Source organism: Lonchura striata, chromosome W (genome assembly GCF_050655825.1).
Source record: "Lonchura striata isolate lonStrDom1 chromosome W, ASM5065582v1, whole genome shotgun sequence".
In the NCBI taxonomy this organism is placed as follows: Eukaryota; Metazoa; Chordata; class Aves; order Passeriformes; family Estrildidae; genus Lonchura; species Lonchura striata.
Window position 1 is genome coordinate 16463626 of NC_140743.1, and position 21347 is coordinate 16484972.

Consider the following 21347-nt stretch of genomic DNA (forward strand, 5'->3'; position numbering starts at 1 on the left):
GCTTGTGATTCAGATGGAGACTCTCCCCTCTGCCACCAGGTTGGCTCCACTGATATCCTCACTGATGTGCCTCAACTCCCTAGTGCCTCCCGGGCTGGAGCAACTGCCATGAGCCACCTATGTGGGCCCCCGAGACCCCCGTACAACAGACAGCTCTCAATCCCTGGCAGCGCCAGGCGCAAAGGCCTCCACTGCCTGCGGCTCTTGCCACCCAACTCTCCCGGTCCACAAGCACAGCCTTCACCACCAGCAGCCCTGCACTGGTGGACCAGCGGCTCTGGGTTTCAACACCCCGACCCTTGGCAGCGCCAAGCCCAAAGGCCCTCGCCGCACGCAGCTCTTGCTGCCAGTGGTCCCGCACCTCCAAACTCCCTGGGTCCACGAGCACAGCCCTCGCTGCTAGTAGCCCCCCATTGGTGGACCGGTGGTTCCAGGTTCCAACTCCCCTGACCATCGTGGCCAACCCCGGGCCACGCGGGCTCACGCAGTCCCTAGCTCAGAAACCCCACACACTCAGTGAAAGCAAAATAGTCTGCTAAATAGTCACCGCCGGTAGCCTCCCCTTTGCCCATGGTCTTCCGCCACTTCTGAGCCACACGGCGCCCTGATCTCATGAAACCCGTCCCACCAAGCACAGCCGTGAACACGACTCTATGCAGACTCACCCCCCACCAGCTTCTTCCTCTCTTCTTTTTTGCTAGTGGGTCGGGGAGACCCTGTCTGCCTCCTCCCCCATGGTCCCTGCTCAGGAATTCCTGCACACCTGTTTTTTTCTAACTGGCAGCCCTGCCCACGCCAGCCCTCCTGCGGTCTCTGGGTACTCTGCCAGGTGCTACCGCTTGGCGTTACTAAGTCACCACAGCTAGGCATGCAGTGCTTCCCAGACGCTGCCATTAACTTGTCCCTCTTGAGCTTCGGCTGGCAAGCTCTGGAAGGTATTGTGCTGATTTCACACCAGAAGTTCACTGCACTCAGTGCACCAATGCTCCACGTGGGGCAGCTGCGTGGTCTTTCCCCCTCTGCTACCCGTGGGCTGGAAAAGTTACCTCAACTACCCGTCCTGACATGAGCGCCATTTCTACTGAATGACGCCTTTTGCCATCACTCTAACACCGTTGCTCTCAACTTGGCAACCTCCAAGTGCTCTTGAGCGCTTACAAATCTTTCAGTTTCACGGGCCCTGCTGGGCAGGGGGTCCCTGCTTTCGTCTTTTACATGTCCCACCTGCCACGTTTCTGCCCTTCTTCCACAGGCATCCCCCCGGTGACAGGGCCCCCTCCTTCTTCTCTTACACATCCCACCCTGCTTCCAACCGTCCATTATCCTGAAGCTTCTACTGACCAGGACGGATCTGTATATTGCTAATATGAAGCTCACGTTCATATACTGGAATTACGGAACTATATTCTAGCCAAAATAATTATGAGGATCTTCTACTTTTCGTATTTACCCTAAGCACACTCCAGAACTACCCCACTCACACTTCAAGCATACACACACTTATACTCACAGTCTTCTAGATCCTTCTCCTTATTTTTCATTATATAGTCCTTCACTGTCTCTGGGTCTATCTGCAATCACTGATGGTCCAAAGACAGGTTGTTCAATCTTCCAAAATCAGTAGGGACGCAATTAGTTTGAAATCTCCTGGGCCACTGGAGAAGAGGCTTTATATCCCGGATGAGTCCCCATTGTGATAAACAACTGCCTACTTTTTAAAACTTTAAAAGGTTTATTAAACCTTAACAAAAATTACAACAAAAGGACTAAATAAGGAAAAATTTCAGCGCTGGGAGCATCCCCCCCCCCACATGGTTGGTAACCATGTGGCTGACTCATCCAGAAAATGGTTGCTCCACCTTTTATAACCTTGGTGTTGCAACAAGTAACCCTAGCCCCTCCCAAAGTCTTTCTGTTAACTCTTCGTCACTGTCCATTGGTGTAGACTGCTTTCTTGTAACTTGTTTGGAGGTCAAGTGTTGCCATGCCATGCCTCTTAGTAACCAGCCTGCCCCTTCCCCCAAGTGCCTGGACTGCCAAGATCATCCCAGCATAACAATGCTGGGTGGGGGAGCACTTTGCAGTAACATAACTATACATCTATAAAACTTCTCTTGACATACATATAAAGTTCACCCCTTAATTGTGAGAGCCAACTCTCTCATTACTCATCTATAACATGTGATTTTATTGTTTTCTCCCCTATCCTGCTGATGGGAAGTGAGCATGTGTGGGAACCCCTGGCCTGGTTCAGGGGTCCTGTGTGGTGGTAAAGTCTCTCCTCCAACCCGTGCTTTCAAAGAAAAACTCCGCAGCCTCTTGTTGTTCAGTCTCAAGGCAGTTTATTGTTAATTATCTAAAATATTGTCTTCGCGGGCTGAGGCTGTTTGGTCAGCAGCCCAGGCAGAGACACACACACTCCTGACACCCTCACTGTTTGGTGTCTTCTTCTTCTCTCTCCCAGCCCAGGGCTGCTGCTATCTTTTATATGATATATTACATGTTCCATGTTTACAGTTTTCCCCCAATACCTACTACCTATGTTACAAGGTGCTTTTCTATTCTAAACCAATCCATAAGTGCCAGCATCACCAAGAACATGGAGGTAAGGAAAAAGAAAGAGGAAGGACAGGAACAGCTCACTTTCCTCCATCTTAGAACTTCTGACCCCCATGTACAAAGTAAAAACCCCCCTGTACAGGTGCTAAAACCCCCCTGTACAATACAAAAAAATTTTCCCCTCTACTTTGTAACTACTTTTACTATGCTATCTAACCTTTTGTGACTGCTTGTTCCACCTTCAAAGTTGGTAACTCATTCCATGGCTCAAACTCAAAATCACAGCTGTTTCCAGCTGCTTGCCAGGGTCTAAAATGCTTCTGACCAAGGCCTGGAACCTCCAAAAATGTCCGAGGGACATTTTGAGTTCCAACAAGCATGTGACTGGGTGGGGGCTTAGCTGCTGGCCATGGTCAACCCACCACAGAACAGCACAGAAAGTTCTTTTGTGTCATTGATAGCAAGGTTAGTGTGATGTGTTGATGCTGGCCAAATGCCAGTGCACTCATGAATATAATTTACTCATTTTCCTCTGCTATAGTTAAGCAGAGGAGAGGGAAAGAAAACTCATGGGGTGAGATAAAGATTAGGAGAAAACACTTTAAGGGCAAAACAGGCTCAAGACTTTAAAACATATAAAGAAAAAATTATTAACAGAATTAAAAGAGGATAATGAGAAGCAAAAATAAACCTTTAGAATACCTTACCCGCCACCCCAGCCCTTCTTTCTTTCTCACCGACAGTGGAGGGAGACAAAATATGGGAATTTAAGTTAGTTTGCCACTTCTTAAGATCTTTTTTCACTTTGTTTAAGGAGAGGAGTCTCTTTTGCTATGCCATGGGGTCTTTCCTATGGGAAACAGCTTTCTGTGAACTTTTTCAAGGTGGTTTTATTTTTCATGGCTAACAGTCCACCTGGAACCTGCTTGCAACATGAAGTCCCTCCCATGGCTTGCAGTCTTCCCACAACTGATTTTCATGGGCCATTTAGTTATGGGGTGCAGTTTTTAAAGATGAGCTGTTCTAGAGTATAAAAGCAAGAGTCCTCTTCCTTAATCTCTTGAAAGCAAGGGTTTTCTTTCTCTCTGTTCAAGCCTCTCACCAGATCACAGCTTTTCATCATCCACATGCTCCAGCATGACTGCCTTTGTCTCATGCGTTGCGGGTGAATGCTGCATCCCCCCCATGCACTTCATGAATTACAGGGAAACTGTTCTATTATAGTCTTCATCATGGCTTGCAGAAGAATCTCAGCTCCGATGCTCAGAGCACCTCCTCCTCCCCCTCCCTCTTTTGCACCGATCTTAGTGTCACCATATTTTTCTCCTCACATGTCCTCACTTTTTCCTTTTCTCTGACTTGGGAGAGAATTGGTATCTGTAGGTTCGTTTGTTCTCAAGTTCTATCAATTGAAACAGTTTTTATAGAGCTCTGCAACGCTGAGAGGTTGATCTTGTCTAGGCTCCACAATCAGGGAATTGCTCACTGTGCTTCTCTCTCTATTGGTCACATGGTCTCCACCTGCACTGGGCAAGCCTCGCTGCCTGCCAGCTCCATTACACACCTTTTCTTCATGCAGGACACTGAAAAAAGAAAAGCTGCTGCCGCTGCTTTTGTCTTTCTGTCTGCAGCATGGCTGGTTAAAAGCGGCTAATAAAGTCCATTGTGAGCCATGCCGAGAGAGCCGCAGCTGCATGGCACTGCCCCAGCCCCATGGTTGCTTGCAGCGCTGGGATGGCCCCTAGCAGCATGGTCCAGCGGCCCCTGCTGGGAAGGGACGCTTGCTTGCCCCCCACCTCTCTTTAGAGAGCAGGAAGCAAGAGCGCTTCCTGTATTTTTTTTTGTTGTTGTTCTTAAATATGTCATCATAGAGGCGTTTCCAGCTTTTCTAATTGGCTTAGCAGTGTGCCAATTCTCAGAGCTAGCCAGCGATTGGTTTTGCCAGGCACAGAGAAAACTGCTAGCAGCTATTCACAGAGAATCACTTCTGTAGCTGACTTTTTCCCTCTTGAGCACAGATCAATTAACACAAAACCAGCACAGTTAGTATTAAAGTTTCATCCTGTTAAGTATATGGTGCATCTCAACATTTTCTGAAATACACCAGAGGGCTCCTATTTTTTTTATAGGAGAGGACTATTGCGTAACTATTTTTAAACGCCTGACCTCTAGTTATAGATGCACAAATTATTATCCATTCAGTTAAAAAGTGGAAAAAAAAAATCAAGGAAAAAAGCCACCAAACCAAACGGGTTTTTTTGGTGTTTTTTTTTTTTTTATAAATAGAAATGCTACCTAGGGAAATAGGGAAAAAAGTATTATAAAACATAGAATACATACATGATTTATCAGAATTTTACCTTCACAAATAGAGTAGTGCATTAGTCAAGGACTTTCTTTGCCATTTGTAAATGGACTGTTATAGCAGATTTTAAATAAATTTACAGCTTATGTCTGAATTAGAGGAGATTGGACTAGATGCTTTCTGACCAGCTATTTTTACTCATTAAAATTTTTAAATTAAATTATTCATCAGTTATTATTTTTACAGGACATTGAGATATATTTATGGATGCTTGCAGAAGTCTGTTCAAAACAAGTGGCCAGCTAATACGACAATGAGAACAAGAGTTGTTAGGTAAGTTACTTGTCATTTTATGCTGAAAATAATATTTTGTTGTCTTATTACTGTCATGCTTCAGTGTACTTATAATTTTTTTCTTTTAGTGACAAAATTTTTTAGTATTTATATAAATTACAAGAATATTTAAAATTATTGTGGTACTGGGGCATGATATCAAGGATCTGCTATAATCTTAGTCATGTTGTTGGAGACTTTCTAACAGTCTAGTATAGAGGCCAGTATAGCTATATTTAATAGCTTTAACTTTGAATTTACTTGTATTTTGTTAATTTATTTAATCTAAGCTCTTGGGAAAGAGAAAAAGTTCTCTCAAAGTGATAGTTAACCTTTTATATCCTCTAATGATTATGCTCCTGTCATGCCATCTGGGAGGACTGTGCTTATCCAGGGACTCTTATGTAGTGTGTGTTAATTACTGGAAAAATCTTACACATGCTAAGATAAGCGTCCTTTAAAGTGCAGACATAACATGTTAAGGAAACTAATACCTTCTCAGAAAGGTGATTGGACTTACATTAGATTTCACTGAGGTACTTTCTGCACTGAAATATATAGTTTTCTGCATCAATGGAGACTCCCTGTGCTGATCACTTGGAATCAGCATTCATTTTGGAAAATATGTACTTTTATGCTGTCCCAGTTTTATTTCACTGCTCCAGTTCAATCATGTTAAAACATTCCAGAGTCTCTTTAAAAATGTTGCAAGCTACTGAACCTGACTCCTTTGAACTGGCACCGAGTACAAAAACTCCAGTCTGCATTCATAAATCAATTGAATAAATAGTTCTTTCTTTAACACTACCAGTTGCTAGTGCAGGTCAAAAAAAACTTTTGACAAAAATGAGGTCTTGACACTTGTTCTAAATGTTACTGGGGATTTAAAGGTTTCAAAGCCACATATTTTCTACATTTGCATAACTTTTTTCTTTTTTTTGCAAGCCTAGCTTTCTAATAGGCCCAATATCTGACACTGATCTCATTTACTGAGGTTAATCTCCCATTGAACAGTGTCTTCCATATGATTTGTCATTGGCTCTTGCTTATCACTGTGACTAGAGACAGAAATGAAGATATGGGAATCCTTCCTTCCCCAGAGTTTCAGTTAATGTTAGTGTACTTAGTACAGTACCTTCCATGCTTATTTTCCTGTCATTTAGTATTCATAACAATAGTGACTCAAGATTTTAATGAAGAAAAATATTCAAGAAAATGCCTGCCAACAGTGTTCTGCAGGAGTTTTGCCTTCAAATTGAGGCTGCTCTCATCAAATGTGTTTGGGCTAGTCTATTGCAAGCGTGTAGAACTTAGAAGCAAATACCATGTCTCTTCCTGTTTCTTCCCATATCCAGAGAACACCATGTGGCTTTCCTTAAGTGATACAGCTTACACTGAGAATGTTTCTGGGATCTCTGCTGGATACTATAAATATTGGGTCTCTTTCTCTCTTCATAAGTGGATACTTGTGACTTGTCTCTAGAGTAAAGTTTTGTGGGGGTTTTTGCAGCCTCCAGTGAAGAATAGTATCTTTTACTGCACTGGTTTTGGTCCAGGAATAATTACATATTCAAAGACAGGTGGATAGTTTTTAAGTGCCTGGGTAGCTTGTCCTCTGTAAAATTCAGAAAGTGCTGCCATTTCTGTTTCTTTGTAAAAGACCATACATAGGTATTGACTCATTCCTAATTTAGTCAGTTTGACTAGTGTAAGAAGAAGCAAATTTTCTGTGTCTGCAAGGTCCATCTTGGGTTCATACCCCAATTTTCTTCAGGCCATCTGTCATTGTTTGAAGCTGTCCCAATGCCAGGTACTCACGAGAGTCACTCGCTCACTATGCTCTGCCAGCGCTGGGCAGAGGAGTGAAAAAAAATGAACAAAGGGTTCATGAGTTGAGATAAGGACTGGGAGAAAACATTTCAAGGGCAGAACAGGCTCAACTTAAGGTTGAAAAGTGAATTTATTACTAGCAGAATCTGAGGAGGATAATGAGAAGTAAAACAAGCCCTTAAAACACATTCTTCCTCCCAGCCCCTCCCTCCTTCCCACCAACAGCGCAGAGAGACAGGGCATGCGAGTTTTGGTCAGTTCACCACTGAGATTTTCTTCCGTTGCTCTAGGAGAGGAGTCCTTCCCCTGTGAGGCCATGGGGGCCCTCCCATGGGAGACAGTTCTCTGTGAACTTCTCTGGCATGGGTCCACTCTCACAAGCAGCAGTCCTACTGCACCTGCTGCAACATGAATTCCCCCCATGGGCACATAGTACTCCTAAAACTGCTGCAACATGGATCTCTCTATGCACGGGGTGCAATCCTCCAAGGACAGGCTGCTCCAGCCTGGAAACAAGGGCCCCCTCTCTCCACTGGGTCTCCTACTGGATCACAGCCTCCCCCAGGCATCCACCTGCTCCATCATGGGCACCTCCCCCACGGGCTGTGGGTAGATGTCTGCATCCCTCGTGGACCTCCATGGGCCGTAGGGGGACACCCTGCTTCACCATAGTCTTCAACATGGCCTGCAGAGGAATCTCAGCTCCAGTGCCTGGGGCACCTCCTTCCCCTCCTTCTTCACTGACCTTGGTGTCGCCATGTTGTTTTCCTTTGTGTGTTCTCACCTCCTCCTCTTCTCTGACTAGAAGAAAAACTGTGTGTACTTTGTTTTGATTTTCCTCTTAAATGTGTTATCACAGAGGCATTACCACCCTCTCTAATTGTCCCAGTTTTGGCCAGCAGCATGTCCATCTTCAGAGCCATCAGGGATTGTCTCTGCTGGACATGGTGGAAGCTTCCAGCAGCTTCTCACAGAAGCCACCTCTATGGCCCCCCCTGCTACCAAAAACTAGGCTGTGCAAAACCAATATACCATCTATAGGAGAAATTGAGATACATGCAATTACTTCAAAATTATTTACTTCCTCATAGCTTAAAATTCATCTCATAGAAAATATTTTTGTTTCACACTGGGCCAGGAGTGTTTTGTCAATCCATAATACATGGTTCTTGGACAAACAGGAGACTTCTATAACAGCATATATTGGAATTCAAGTGTGTTGGACGCATGAAAGGTGTGTTAACCTCACTACTATGTGTCACTTTAAATTAATAATGAACAATGCCATCACTTTATACTTATAAGCAAGGTAATGCAAAGTCCACTTCCACTCTTTTGTAAGAGGTCAAACTTTGGTATTGCTGTAGTGAAAAGCAGTCTGCTGGTAGTGTCCATGCACTCTGAATAAAATGAGAGGTGAGTTAGATTGCTTTCATTGGTCCATATGTTGCTTCATTTTATAGCAGCCTTCCAGAATTATGGTTAACCTGAAATTGATCTTTTCTTTTCTTTTCTTTTCTTTTCTTTTCTTTTCTTTTCTTTTCTTTTCTTTTCTTTTCTTTTCTTTTTTTTTTCTTTTCCTTTCCTTTCCTTTCCTTTCCTTTCCTTTCCTTTCCTTTCCTTTCCTTTCCTTTCCTTTCCTTTCCTTTCCTTTCCTTTCCTTTCCTTTCCTTTCCTTTCCTTTTTTTTATTTTGCTTTAGCTGTCAATGGAAAGTTAGATTTTTCTCATGCTAAACTTAAGGACAATTGTTGTGGTTTGGCACTGGCCGGACACCGGGCACCTATGAAAGCTGCTCACTCACCCTTCCCTGCAATTGGACAGAGGAGAGAAAATATTGTGAGGGGTTCATGAGTTGAGTTAACACTCAACATAACATGAGAAAACACTCACCAATTACCATCAAGGGCAAAACAGGCTCAACTTAGAGATATAAAGTGAATTTATTGCTAACAAAATCAGAGCAGGATAATGAGAAGTAAAATAAGCCCTTCAAAACATCTTTCCTTCCACTCCAACCCCTCCCTCCTTCCCACTGACAGCACAGGGAGGCAGGGAGTGGGGGTTTGGGCAGTTTATCACCTGCGCTTTCTCTGACTGCTCAGGGAGAGGAGTCATTCCCCTGCTGCACCGTGGGGTCCCTTCTGCAGGAGACAGTTCTCCACGATCTTCTCCAGCGTAGCTCCATCTCACAAGTAACAGCCCTTCCAAAACTACTGCAACATGAGTACATCCCACAGACAGCAGTACGCCTCAAACTGCTGCAGTGTGGGTCACTCTTCCACAGGGTGCAGTCCTTCAAGGACAGGCTGCTCCAGCCTGGAAATAGGACCCCTCTCTCCACAGATCTCCCACTAGACCACAGCCTCCTCTAGGCATCCACCTGCTCCAGTGTGGGCTCTTCCCCCATGGGCTACAGGTGGATCTCTGCATCCCCTGTGGGCTGCAGGGGGACAGCCTGCTTCACCATGGTCCTCACCATGGCCTGCAGAGGAATTTTGGCTCCAGCGCCTGGAGCACCTCCTCCCCCTCCTTCTCTAATGACCTTGGTGTCTGCAGAGTTGTTCATCTTACATGTTCTCACCTCCTCCTCTTCTCAGCTAGAATTAAACTGCACCACAAAGTTTGTTTAGATTTCTTCTTAAATATGTTATGACAGTGGCATTACCACCACCTCTGATTTGCTCAGCCTTGGCCAGCAGCATGTCTATCTTTGGAGCCATCAGGGAATGGCTCTGCTGGACATGGTAGAAGCTTCAAGCAGCTTCTCACAGAAGCCACCTCTGTGGTGCCCCTGCTACCAAGAACCAGACTGTGCAAAAACAGCACAACAATTTAGGTTTCTGTTTAATAAGTTCCTAGTTCTGCAGTCATACTGAGTACTTTTCCTTTGCTGTCTAGATTGTCTGGGTGGCAGCAGTTACTTCTGTGAAGAAAGTAGCTGATCCAGTATTATTCTTCTAGGATACTGACATACTGTTATTAGGACATGGATTGGTTCAAGCTGAACTAAGGCCATGTTGCTGCCAAAAGAGAGGTTCCATTGTTACTGTGCACTCTTGCTCTCCTTATGTTGGCTTGGGGAAATGAGTGGCTGTAGGATGAATTACTCGTGGTAGTAGACAGTTCAACACTTGTAGGAGGTAGGAGATGAAGTGCTCCTCTTTTTTAAAGGTAGTGTGGTCTTAGACTGCAGACTCCAGTATGGCTTTACAGTTAAGCTTTTCCCAGGTAGTTTTGGAAGTTCACCTTAATTGGGAAATCAATGTCTGGTTTTATTTTGTTTTTTATCATAACTGAAATCATAACAAGACATTTTTAATTAAAAAACATGGAACACAGGCTGGTTGTCATCTCACAAAGATTTCCACACTGACTTAAATGCCTAAAGACTACATAATTTTACATTAATTTTATGATAGATTTAATATTGCACAAAATAAAATTTCTCTTTTTTTCTCATTTCAGTGGCTTTGTTTTTCTTCGACTGATTTGTCCTGCTATCCTGAACCCAAGGATGTTTAATATCATCTCAGGTGATTATGCTTCAGACTGAATTCATACTTTATGTAATAATAGGCATAAACTTACTTTAGTGCCTAATTTAGCAAAATATTAAGTAATTTGAACACTGTTTGAAATCATGTTAATCATATCAATTGACTTTCTCCTTAAGGCAGCCAGCATACAGTTCTCACGCTTAAAGATTAGACAATGTTTATTCCCAATATCTTGTTTTAAAGTTAAAAAAAAAAAAAAGAGAGAGAAAGTGAATGTTAAAGTGTTTCATAAGAAAACTGTTGTGGGTTAACCCTGTTCAGCAGATAAAGCATCACAGTCACTTGCTCACTTTCCTCTTCACCCTCAGTAGGATGGGGAAAGAAGAAAGAAAGAATAAAAAAAAGAAAATTTGGGGGTCAAGATAAACAAAAATATATAAATGTTTAATAAGTAAAGGATAAATTTAATAGATATAAACAAGTGATGCAAAGGCAATCATATTACCTCCCATGTGTAGACTGATGCCCAGCCAATTCCTGAACAAAAGATGGCTGACACCCATAAAACCTCCATCTTTTCCCTTTTATTGCTTAGCATGGCTTTATATGTTATGGAACATCTCTTTGGTTACCTTGGGTCATCTGCCCTGTTTTGTCTAATCCCAAACTATTGCTCACCCTCAGTCTATTCATTGGGGGGGGGGGGGGGGGGGCAGAGTGAAAAACAGAGGCAGCCTTGATGCTGTATAAACATCATTCAGTACTATTTTGGTCAAAAATGTAAAACTGCTCCATATGAGCTGCCCTGAAGAAAATTAACTCTGTCCTAGCCAGGCCCAGTACAAAAGTATTATATTGGTTTTTGATTCTCTCTTTGTAGAGTGCATCTCTATCAGTAGAAAAAGCAGTGACAGGGACTATTCCTGTTTGCTAGAACAGGATTGCAAAATTGTAGTACTGATCTGCAGTACAGTTCTGACTGATAACAGGATAGCATTCTCCTAAATGGTTCTTAGATGTGCTTTGGATGTTGACATGCATCAGGGATCGTATCTAAAAGTTGGCATGGGGCTTTGTTGTGAATGGTGTGGGCATAGATTATTCCACTGCAGTTGGCTTAAGTACCTAGAATTGTTTCTGAGCATTTTAACTTATGGATGTAGTTGATGTCGTAGAGATGCAACAGCTAGTATGTGTGTTACTGTTGTACCAGGCATAAGGCAGTGTTGATAGAATTCCACGTTTTAAGTTTTGGTTTTGCTGTATTTCTTTGTGGTGGATGCCAGGCACCCACCAAAGCTTCTCTGTCACTCCTCCTTATTAGCTGGACAGGGGAGAGAAAATATAACAAAAAGCTCATGAGCTAAGGATAGGGAGCTCACTCAGCAATTACTGTCATGAGCAAAACAGACTCAGCTTAGGGAAATTGAATTAATATATTACCAATAAATTAAAATAGGGTAATGAGAAATAAAACTAAATCTTAAAACACCTTCCCTCTAACCCCTTTCTTCTTCCCAGGCTCAACTTCACTCCTGTGCTGGTTCTGGCTGGGGTAGAGTTTGTTTTCTTCCCAGTGGCTGATATGGGGCTGTGTTTTGGATTTGTATTGAACACAGTGTTGATAATATAGAGATATTTTTGTTGTTACTGAGCAGTGCTTATACAGAGCCAAGGCCTTTTCTGCTTTTCATACTGCCACACTGGTGAGGAAGTCGGGGGTGCATGGGAGGTTGGAAGGAGACACAGTTGGGACAGGTGACCCAAACTGACCAAAGGGATATTCCAGACCATATGACATCATGCTCAGTATATAAAGCTGAGGGAAGAAGGAAGAAGGGAGGGGATGTTTGGAGTGATGGCATTTGTCTTTCCAAGTAACCGCTGCACGTGATTGAGCCCTGCTCTCTGGAGATGGCTAAGCACCTGCCTGCCCATGGGAAAGGATGAATTAATTCCTTGTTTTGCTTTGCTTGTATGCATGGCTTTGGCTTTCCCTATTAAACTGTCTTTATTTCAACTCATAAGTTTTCAAACATTTTATCCTTCTGATTCTCTCCATGATCCCACTTGTGGGGGGGAGTGAGTGAGGACGCGTGGGACTTGGCTGCTGGCTGGGGTGAAATCAAAACAACTCCCTATTTTCTCTTCCCCCTTCCTCCCAGTGGCACAGGGCTTGTGGTCAGTCCATCACATTGTCTCTGCCATTCCTCAGGAGAAGGACTCCTCACACTCTTCCCCTGTTCCAGCATGGAGACCCTCCCATGGAAGGTTATGATGTCCTATTAACTTTAGCCAGGCACCCCTCAATAGCTCATTTTGCTAAAACCAAAAGACGTAAAGCAGTATGTTATAAATGATAATTTATTCAGCCAGATTAAAAATTAAAATAATTTTATTAGTGGTCAAATTCTATCTAGCCAGCCACCAGGAAAGAACAGAGCCAAGCCTGGGATCGGCCCTGGGTGTGCAACAAGGAGTCAGCCTCAGCAGAGGTTTTCCCCTATGCCCACACACACCTCCATCCTGGCACAAGTGGTTTTTTATAGGGAAAATTCCGCCTGAGGCCAAGATTTCAGCAATCAGTCTTTTCTTCTATTCAGAATCCATAGGTTAATAAGATTTTCTTTTTTTGGTGATGAGGAGAAATAATTCAATGTCCAGAGTAGGTGAATTCTTGATGAGATTTTACAGGAAGGCTGCATTCACATGGATCTGTCTGAGGATTTCCATGATATCCATCTTGGGCCATTCATGCGATGATCAGCACTGATGATCAACACCTGGAGCCCAGACATGGCCCATCTCCTGGCCGAGCCACATCCTTTTACTTGTAAATCAGTTTCCAATATACACCCAGTCTTGCCTGCAAGGGGGGGGGGGACGGGGACGGGGACGGGGACGGGGACGGGGACGGACTAATACAACGGGCATAATCTAACAAGTATCTAATATTACATATTTCATACAAGGAATGGCGCGAATTATATTTACTACACATAACAAGTACATCTTGAGGAAGGCCTCTGCCAATCCTTGAGAGCCCAAATGACTCCCCCTATGGAGTTGTTTTAATATTTGCAGGGTCAAAGCTCCTGGCATCCACTGTTTACTGTCCATTGTAAATTAATTCTCCCCTCTTTCTTTTGCTCCACCACTTTTAATTATCTCCAACTCCTCTGATGGAAAAGATACCACCACCAACTCCCCCCTCCCCCCAGCAACAGCTGAGCCACAGGGAGCAAAGGGAGGATCCCAGAGACCTCTGGCAGAAGTACTGCTTTCTGAACGTCTCCATTGGCCACTTGATTACCTATTGCCTCTTCTGAGTACCCTGCCTATTGTCCCCTAACATGTATTATTTCTACCTCTCTTGGTAAAATCACCATCTCCAACAGGCAAGTAATTGAGCTCTCATGTGCAAATGTTTTTCCCCTGCAAGTTAACAAACCTCTTTCCTCACAGTTTTCCAAACGCATGTACCACCCCATATGCATATTTTGAATCTGTAAATATATTCACCACCTTTCCGGGATACAATTTGCAGGCTTTTATTAAGGTGTTGTGGTGCGGCATGCGCTCCTCTCGCCGCGGCACTCCGAGCCGTGCCAGGCTGGGCGGTGAGGGAAGAGAACGGGCGGCCGCTTCCCCCTGCAAGCTCTGCAGTTCAGTTCGTGGCGCGCGGGGACAGACGAAGGCGGCACGGGACTTGGGGGGTGAACGGGATGGTTTTATTCAGTGAGCCCCAAGACCCCCTCGAGAGGGGGGGGCAGAGGTTTTATACAGAACTCAGGAGGAGGGGTGTAGGAACAGTAACCACTAAGGGAATAGCAGGGGAGGAGTTTAGGGCAGAACTAACATCTGGAAGCTGAGGAGGGGGCTAGAATGAATGACAGGGAAGGTTCCAGGGAAAGGGGCAGGGAAAGGGAGGATTGACCACTTGGAGATTAGGGGGGGTTTAGGGGAGAGCTAGGGAAGACTGACACTGGGGAGAGGAGGAGATTGGGGGGTTGGGGGGGGGGGAAACAGATATTAAACAAATATTAAATGAAAGAAAAACACACCACCGCATTAAGGCATACAGTTCTGTGGTCTGTGCTGACCATGTGCATGGTAGCTTCCCTTCTTCTTCCCCTCCTTTCACTATAGCATTACCAGTAACTCCTTTTCCTCCTATTACTTTTGAAGATCCATCAATAAACTCCTTTCCCTCATTTGGCAGAGAGATATCCTGTAAATTTTCCCTAGCTCAGGTCTGCAGATCTGTTACCTGGATACAGTCATGAGTTTCCTTTAGGTCTCCTTCCTCGGTACCAGTTAAACAGGAGGCTGGTTTAAACCCTTCCCTGCTTCTAAATTCTAAATACTCCTGTTCCATTAAACAGGTTTTATACTGTAACAATCTAGTGCTGGTCATCCATTTAGAACTTGATGCCAGACTTTAACAATCCTGCCATCAGTTATCATCAAAGCTGTGGCTGCACAATTCTGCAGACAACAGAGCCACAGTTACCCTTAGAGCAAACAATGGGGCCATCCCCTCGCAGATGGGTCAAACATTTTAGCACTAGAATTCCTTTGGCACAGCCCTGTTTAACATCCACATACAATTCCAAATCCTTTTCTGAGTCTGGCTAAAGTTTTGCTGTCTTTCTGGTGTCCATACCACAACACTGGGGCTATCTGGGTTTAAAAATTCATAAAATAAAAAGTCCTTAATCCAGGTCCTGCAATACCCTATTAATCCTAAAAATTGTCACAGCTCCCCTTCAGTCCTGGGCAATGGCACCTCCAGGATTCCCTGAACCCCTTCTGGACCAACACACCACAAGCCTTCAGTCAAAACAGTCCTCAAACTTTCAACCTTTCTCTCCAACACCTATGCCCTCCCTTCAGACACTCCAAGATCCCATCCTCCAGCCAGAAAATTAAGTAATTTCACAGTGGCTTCTCCTACCACCTCCTCCCTTTCTCCTGATAGAAGCAAGTCCTTCACATGCTACAATAACCTAATTTCCAAGGATGGAGTAAATTATTTTAATATCTTGTCCAAATAAGACCAGTGCTTCCATATATCCCTGTGGAAGGATCATCCATGTCTTTATTATTTTCCCTTCTCCCTCTTGTTCCCACTCAAAGGCAAAATACTGTTTACTGTGCTTTGTAAGCAGGCATCCCCAGAAAGTATATTTTAAATCAAATACTGAATAGTAGCAGTGTGAGGAGGAAACCTGGTTTGGGATGGTATAAGGATCTGGGACCATGGAGTGCCTGGGTTTTGTAGTCTCATTATTCTTATGTTCTGCACCATTCTATAGGTTCCATCTGATTTCATAACTGGCAGGATAGAAATGTTATAGGGAAACAGAACATACATGGCTCCAAAAGACCCGCCTTTAACAGGAACTCAATAACAGACTGTAACCCCTTCCTTCCCTTGAAAGAGGGTATTACTTTTTAGACACCACTTGTCCTGGTTGCCTCAGACTAATTTGGAGAGGCTCCATATCCAGTTTTCCCTGGGATTGCCAACACTTCTGGGTTCACTTTAGAATAAGTTTTATCAGATAATTTACACAGTGTCACAACAGCCCTAGCCTCCCCATCAACCCTCACAACACTAACCTGTGAGAACCCTGGCCTTATTCTGGGTTCCCATGTGATGGTGAAATTCCTCCTCCAACCCGTGCTTCCAAAGAAAAACTCCGTAGGCTTTTGCTGTTCAGTCTCAAGGCAGTTTATTGTTAGTTATCTAAAAGATTGTCTTCTTGGGCTGCGGCTGCTTGGTCAGCGGCCTGGGTAGAGGCACACTCACCCTGACATCCTCTCTATCTGCTGTCTTCTTCTTCTCTCTCCCAGCCCAGGGCTGCTGCTATCTTTTATATGATATATTACGTATTACATGTTTATAGTTTTCCCCCAATACCTGCTACCTATATTACAAAGTGCTTTTCTACTCTAAACCAATCTGTGAGTGCAAACATCACCAAGAACATGGAGGTAAGGAAAAAGAAAGAGGAAGGACAGGAACAGCCCGCTTTCCTCCATCTTAGAATATCTGACCCCCATGTACAAAGTAAAAACCCCCCTGTACATGTGCTAAAACCCCCCTGTACAATACTAAAATAATTCCCCTCTACTTTGTAACTACTTTTACTATACTATCTAACCCTTTGTGACTGATTGTTCCACCTCCAAAGTTGGTAACTCATTCCATGGCTCAAACTCAAAATCACAGCTGTTTTTCAGTTGTCTGCCAGGGTCTAAAATGCTTCTGACCAAGGCCTGGAACCTCTAAAAATGTCTGAGGGACATTTTGAGTTCCCACATCTCCCCTCTCTGTTTGAACCAGAAACACCTGCTTTGCCATGTTGTTCAAGGCTCTTTGAATGCACATGAAAATGCATGGCAGAACAAGTAGAACTACAAACCCTATAAGAATATAAAACACTATTTTTAAAAGGTTTTTCCACAATGGTGAAAGATTAAAAAAGCCAATGAAATAATCTCACCAGAATCCTGTAACTTTCTTTTTTCTCAATTTGCTGATACTACTTTGCATCTGTTTTATATTTTCATGAATAGATTTTGAATGATCAAACAATTTCATGCAGCACATCCCCTCAAATTTTTCACATCTGTGCCCATGTGACAGCAGCAAATAATCAGCTGCCCTGTTTTGAAGCACTGCTTGTCTTGCACTGCTGATATCTGTTAACATGTCACTCAGTGCAGACGAAATGGCACAACTGTGTTTGCTCAATCCAGCATGCTATGTGGTCCAATTGTGTCAAGGCCACCCCTAACACTGTTTGGGGTGAGAAAATTGCTACTGCAATTCTTCGCGCCTTGTCCCAAGTACAAACATCATTATCACAATTTGGCTATATTGTTCAAAGGATCTTTTTTCTTTCCTGTGTGTCTGCTCCTTTAGAGTCCTCAAATCAGGTGTTATCAATGAGAGTTCCCCAATGCTGCATGGACTGCTCTTGACTTTTGCAGGGATAGCAGGCCAAATTCTGTCCCCGCAAATCAAAAACACTCCCTTTGGTAAACTGGCTGGGTGTTGAAGGGATAGTTTGCTCGCCACTTTGGTGTAACTGCACCAGGATGACACGTTTCTATAAAAGAACTGATTTGGAATGATATCTACTATATGATTATCTGTCTTTGTCACTCACAATGGATTGAATTTGATACCAAACTTCATTCTTATTGACCCAAAAAATGTCCAACTCTGGAGGTTCAAAGTGAGCCACAGGAAGGAACTGTGTCCAAACATGCCATCCTTCCACAGAATCCGAAAAAGACTTCAGAACCTTTTGGAGGGATGTCCCTTGGAATTGCTCATTCCTTCACTGGCACACCTACCAAGCATGTTGAAAATTGTTTCCCCAGTTCTGAATGGATCAGGCAAATGCTGTCCAGACCCACTGCTTTTGCCAAAGTTTCCCACACATTTTCCCTTGGTTGTTTCATGGGAAAGCCTGTCCCATTGCTCAAGGCAAGAAGCAAGAGAATGAAGCACATGAACACTATCTGTCTGAACCCCATGTCCATGTCCCCAACCTTTGTGAGAAACCCCGCAATGCAGCAACATCCAAACAACACTTGATTCCCCAGAAAAACCCCAAGTCTCTGAGTTGCCAATCCTTGTCTGATGAGATGTCTGCAGCGTTGCTGTCCATCTTTGCATGCTTGCTTCTCTGCTTCTCTGGTCCACGTTCACTGGCATCTGCACCTGATAAGGTTTCACGTGCCTTGCCGATACCCACTTCGGTCCTTGTTCTATAGAAACACAAACGAAACCCTTGCCCCAAGTTAGTAATGTAAATGGACTCTCAATTTGTCCTGACTCTGGGTTTTTGATCAAAACTAAAGAATTTTCCCTTAGCTCTGCTCGTGCACTGTTTGTAAAATGTCTGACAATTCACATACAAAGCCTTGTTCAACTGCATGTGAGATGTTGCTCCTGCCTCCTCCTTTTCGGTTTATCCAAATGGATTTCAAGGTATGATGTATTCTGTGTTTTCCCCTGTATGTCATGATCCAAAAATTGCTCCTGGAAATGTGTGAACTGAAATATAAATGTGAAAATATATCAACTGAAACACAAATGTTTTCAAGCCTCTCAAAAGATGCATATTTTGTGACATCAGTTTGCCACAGCTGAAGACTTTTTCAAACCTCTCGAATTGGTCACTCCTGTAAATACAGGATGCTGTACAAACTGACACTCTGACAAGCACTGATGATTTCCTTTGCCTGACCTTTAGAAAGCGAAAGGATTCCATCAATGCCTGTATACTTCTGTGAAAAAATGCATGGCTCAATTTTTCTTGCTCAAAAATGTCTGGCAGTGTTTGTGACATGGGCACTGTCAATCTGTCTACATGAACATTCACTTTTACTAAAAACCTCAGAAGTGAAGAATGCATTCTGATATGTATAACAAAATATTTATGTTCTCTGTCTTTTAGGATTATTTTCATGTATAATAGATATGAATATAAAACTTAATTGTCCGCATGTTTTAAAAGTGATTCCTCTAATTGTTTGACCACATTTGCAATATACACTGAATCTGTGATCAGATTGATGGCTTCTGAAATAACTGAAAAACTCTGACTATTGCTACTAATTTTACAATTTGTGGTGAACCTTGTACCATTTTTTACATCTGATTCCCATTTCTCTGTCTTTGGAATTTTCCATGTGATTTGTGAGCTTTCCTTGAAGTATCAGTAAACACTGTCATCTTTTCTATTAATTCCTAACTTATTTTTGATTTTTCTCTAAAACTTATTTTTGTATTTAGCGTTTTGTGAGATAAAAAATGAACTGTGCAAATTTCTGGGTATTCTAACAACGTGATTGAAAAATCTTGTGACTTTGGATTGTCTGCTCAAAATATTTTTTCTTTAAATGTAAATGAATGATTAAGAAATTTTTGCCTGACATTGTCAGCAATCTGGTGTTTGCCTTAACAATGATCTGAGCCATTATCTCTAAATCTGTAAGAACTATTTTTGAGGGTCTGTAAGCTAAAATCAAAAATCCACTTTAAACTTCTGTGAAAGCATTACCACAATTCCTGCTCAAAGTTATTAACTTGACTGATTTTTTCAATTTGATCTGTCCAGTGTCTGGCACTCTCCTCATATTTTCCTCGACAATCAGCAAAATCAAGTCTACAAAAGAATTATCTCAAAAGATTAAAATATACAAAATCTTCATTGCTTATTCCAGCCTTATTTCAGGCACTTCTTCACTTCTTTTCTTTTTTCTCTTTTCTCCTTTTTTCTTTTTTCTCTCTTTCTCTTCTTTTCTTTTGAAACAAGAAGGTTGAAATATAAAACATAATATAGAACAAGACAAAATACCTTAATAATAAAATGCAGAAAACTTATCAAAATCAATAACAATTCAAGAAAGTTCAACAGAAAGATTCTAAATAACATATATAAAATTGAACAAAGCATGATTATCAGAAACATTGTGCCAGCGGTTCAGAGTCTGCAAACAGCTGAAACATTTGTTTCCAGTGAAAATTGGCATCCCTTCCCGGGCAGGGCTGACAAGTCTCACCCCAAAGCTGTGTCAGCTGTCACATTTGTAGGATCGAATTGATGGATCAAAATGATCTATATAACATTCATTTTTGTGCAAAAACCTCTGAATTTTGCTGGCAAATTCATCCATCCAAGTTAAAATCAGGGCCTGGCCAAAACCCAAACTTTAAATTGGAGTGATGCTCTTTAACATACTATCTTAAACAAAGCTTATACTAACATTACATATATGATACCTAAAACATAACAACTTCTTATAACATTTTCATATAAAATAAACACTTGAAGTCCAAACTGATAAATTGATCAAATGACACAAGGATTCATTCTTCTTGAAACTTCTTTGAAGGAAAAGGATGGTTTTCAATTTGAAGAAATCATAAGATTAACAGTAACAAAAGGCTGTCAGAATGCTTCAAGGCATCTCTCTCTGAGATCTTCTGAAAAACATTCAAGAATGATAAAAAATAGAAATGCAATGATCCCACTCACAAGAGATATAAAAACAAGCCAGAAAGTTCACCTAGAAAAATGCACGACATAGTTAAAATCCAAAATGAGACTTCAGAATGACATGTAACCTGGATGAGATTACATAAACAGTAATAAAACATACGAAAATTCGCTATGAAAAAACAAAGCACAGAGCTTCACCTGATAACTTGATAAAATTTCTTAACAATAACATTTATAAAACACTTAAATAGTTAAACGTAAAAGAAAGGTTTTGGAAACAACCACCCTTTGTATCATTACACAAAGAAATAACAGACTATACAACTAATTGTTAAATAATGAAATCAATCTCAGAAAAACTCAGAATAAATTCCTTCAAGACTCTTATACACTGATAAGCTTACAATAAAACAGAAAAGACTAAAATAAAACCAAGGATCCAATAGTTTGTCTTCCCTTTAAATCAATGTTCATTATCATCTCATAAACTCTTTCAGTCAAAATCTTCTTATCCTTAAAGAAAAATTACTAAACTTTGTTAATTAAATAAACTTGACCTTTGAAAAACTTAAAATAATTTTTGAATCAAACATTACTTAAACTCAATATATAAAAATCTTGGTAAAAAATCCCTAAATTATATTAACTTTATGAAATCTATATATATCAAACTAACAATATATAAATCCATTATCAATTAAACTCTTATAAACTTAACTCAGGGCCCAAACTAAGATAAACTTAAAGTGATATACTCTAATTAAACAATACTTAACTTAAACCAAACTATATA

At 42.1% G+C, this 21347-nt stretch overlaps 1 protein-coding gene across 1 annotated transcript in view; it reads left to right on the forward strand.

Moving 5' to 3' along the window:
• The window catches only part of LOC146763111 (ras GTPase-activating protein 1-like), a 206642-nt gene that overhangs the window by 160401 nt on the left and 24894 nt on the right, over nucleotides 1-21347 (forward strand). Inside the window, exons 20-21 of the mRNA XM_085571163.1 lie at nucleotides 5111-5197; nucleotides 10495-10562. Of these exons, the coding sequence (XP_085427289.1) occupies nucleotides 5111-5197; nucleotides 10495-10562 (155 nt within the window). The remainder of the gene's footprint in view (nucleotides 1-5110; nucleotides 5198-10494; nucleotides 10563-21347) is intronic.